General features: G+C 55.2%; 1 protein-coding gene across 1 annotated transcript in view; it reads right to left on the bottom strand.

Annotated features, from left to right (window-relative positions):
- ADAMTS16 (ADAM metallopeptidase with thrombospondin type 1 motif 16) overlaps positions 1-2,259 on the bottom strand; it is a 154,488-nt gene that overhangs the window by 137,325 nt on the left and 14,904 nt on the right. The window contains exons 2-3 of the mRNA XM_006168904.2: positions 609-698; positions 134-320 (exon numbers count right to left, since the gene is read on the bottom strand). Coding sequence (XP_006168966.1) covers positions 134-320; positions 609-698 — 277 coding nt within the window. The remainder of the gene's footprint in view (positions 1-133; positions 321-608; positions 699-2,259) is intronic.

Below are 2,259 nucleotides of genomic sequence, written 5' to 3'. Positions count from 1 at the left end.
CGGGGCCGCTTGCTGCCACCGCGCCCTGGCCGCCTGCCGGGTCGCGCCCGGGGCCCGCTGGGATCTGTTCTCCTGTTGGGTGGGAAAGATTGGGAGTGAGAAAAACGGTGCCCAAACGTTCCGGGGGACGCGCGCATCTGAGTATGAACGAACGTCGATGCTCTGAGGCTCCCAAAGTGCTGGGAGACTAGGCGGTCCAGGAAGCACTGTCACCCGCTCGGTCTGCCTGGGTGTGGCGGAGCTCCACGCCGAGTCAGTCACCCTCCGCTGGCCTGTCCGCAAGTGCAGGTGCTGGGCTGCTGGGGACGTGGGCAGCTGACCTGGAGACGTGAGGGTCCAGGCTGAAGGCCAGTGGGGTGTGCGCTGCTCCAGGGGCTGGGAGTACGCATTTGCGCGGTCAGCCGCCTGCTCTGTATCCCTTCACAGTGTGTGTGTGTGTGCGTTAGAGAGACCACAGGACTGTGAGCGTGCCCCGCATGTCCACCTGTGTGTGTGCCGGTTAACGCTTATGCGTCTGAGCACACACATGTTTGGGCGCACGCCTGTGTGTGCGTGAGGGCGTGCACTGCTCCCTTCCACTGACTGCACCCCTCTCCGCGCCCACTTACCTCCTGTGGGCCCGCAGTGGGCTCCTGCTTCGCTGCTGCTTCTAATGTTCATTAACCAGTTTTGCCTGACTTTGCCCGCTTTGCACTTTTCTGAGTGGGGGGGGGGTGAGGTGGGTGCTGAAAGAGGGACAGGACAGCAGCGGGGGTCTCTCTGGCCTTTCAGACCTAGACAGCCTTGAGCACACCTAGAATGCAAAGGTGCGGGCGGGGAAAGCTCTCAGCAGCCTCTGGCCTGTGGCAGTTCTGCAGGGTCAGACATCCACGCAGGGGCAGGGCGCCAACACACTCTTTTCCTTGTATTCATTTACTTAAAGACACTCCTTAAAATGCAGATATTTTTTACTTAAAGGCTTGCATTGGGAGAGGCATTAACACACTCACCTTCTCCCTCAATGCCTGGCGAGTCTCTGCCTCAGCAGCTTGTCTTCACCTGGAAGCAGTGAGGATGGAGTGGGGAGGCCCTGGAGGTCTCTAAAACGTCCTGCAGGTGGAGGCAGAATCTCCCTTTGCCTGTGTATGGACATTGCCTGCTTGATAAATGGGAATTTTGAATCACCTCTATGTCCAGTGTAAGGTAAAAGGGAGCCCTTTCCAGTCTAACCATCACCTAGTGATACACAGAGGCTCTCTCTGTAGTTTGAAAAGGATGGAAGGAAGAAGAATGGCTGGTACAGGAGGATCCACTCTTAGGATTATTCTAATAGAGTAAACCCAAGAGGAGTGGCTTCTTGAGTCTCTCCATCATAAAGAAAGAAACAATGTTCTTAACAATGGAGAGGTTTTCCAGTCCCTGTGGAGGCCCACAAATTCCGGTGCACATCCTAGGACCTGACTGTCTCCAGATAGTGTGGAGGGAGCGCCACCTCAGCTGATGGGGCCCAGGGTGGGAGATGGAATGAACACACCTCAGGACCTGCAGGTGGTGTGGTGGTTAAGGCGCTGGACTCCCCCATGGTTGACAGTGGTTCAAGTCCCAGACTTGGTGGCTTGAAAATCACACCAGGCACATAATGCATGCATGCCCAAAATCCTGAGAGGAAAATGGTGGAGAAGGGATTGTGGCCTGGTCATCTCCTCTGGGGAGTGGTTTCTTACTTTTCCTCTCTGTCTCTCTTTGTTTCTCTCTGCACCCTTTGGCAAAAACTTTACAAAGGGGCCAGCAGGTGGTGGTTAAGGCACTGGATACCCACATAGCCAACTGTGCTTTGAGTTCTGGACCCTGCGGCTTGAAACTCATGCCAGGCACGTGAGGTACATGCCCAAAATCCTGAGAGGAGAAGAGAGTTTGGCATGGCCATCCCCCTTGGGGGTGGTTTCTGACTTTCTGTCTATCGATTCGTGTCTCTGGTGAGTGCACACACCGTATAGTAAAAATCTCTCTTAAAAAAAAGCCAATGCTGGGGACCAGCAGTTAGCGTAATGGCTATGTTGCTGGACTCCCACGTAGTCGACCGCGGTTCGAGTCTCGGACCCGGTGGCTTAAACTCATGCCGGGCGCATGTGCGTGTGTGCCCAAGATCCCAAGAGGAGAATGGAGGGGAAGGGATTGTGGATGGCCATCCCCTCTGGGAGGTGTTTTCTCGCTTTCTATCTCTCTGTCTCTCTCTGTCTGGCGAGCGCATGTGCCCTATAGCAAAAACTTCTCAAAAAA

The sequence above is a fragment of the Tupaia chinensis genome, unplaced genomic scaffold (assembly GCF_000334495.1).
Source record: "Tupaia chinensis unplaced genomic scaffold, TupChi_1.0 Scaffold146386_1, whole genome shotgun sequence".
Lineage (NCBI taxonomy): Eukaryota > Metazoa > Chordata > Mammalia > Scandentia > Tupaiidae > Tupaia > Tupaia belangeri.
The sequence above is the reverse complement of the archived record's forward strand: the minus strand, read 5'-3'. Positions and strand labels throughout refer to the sequence as shown.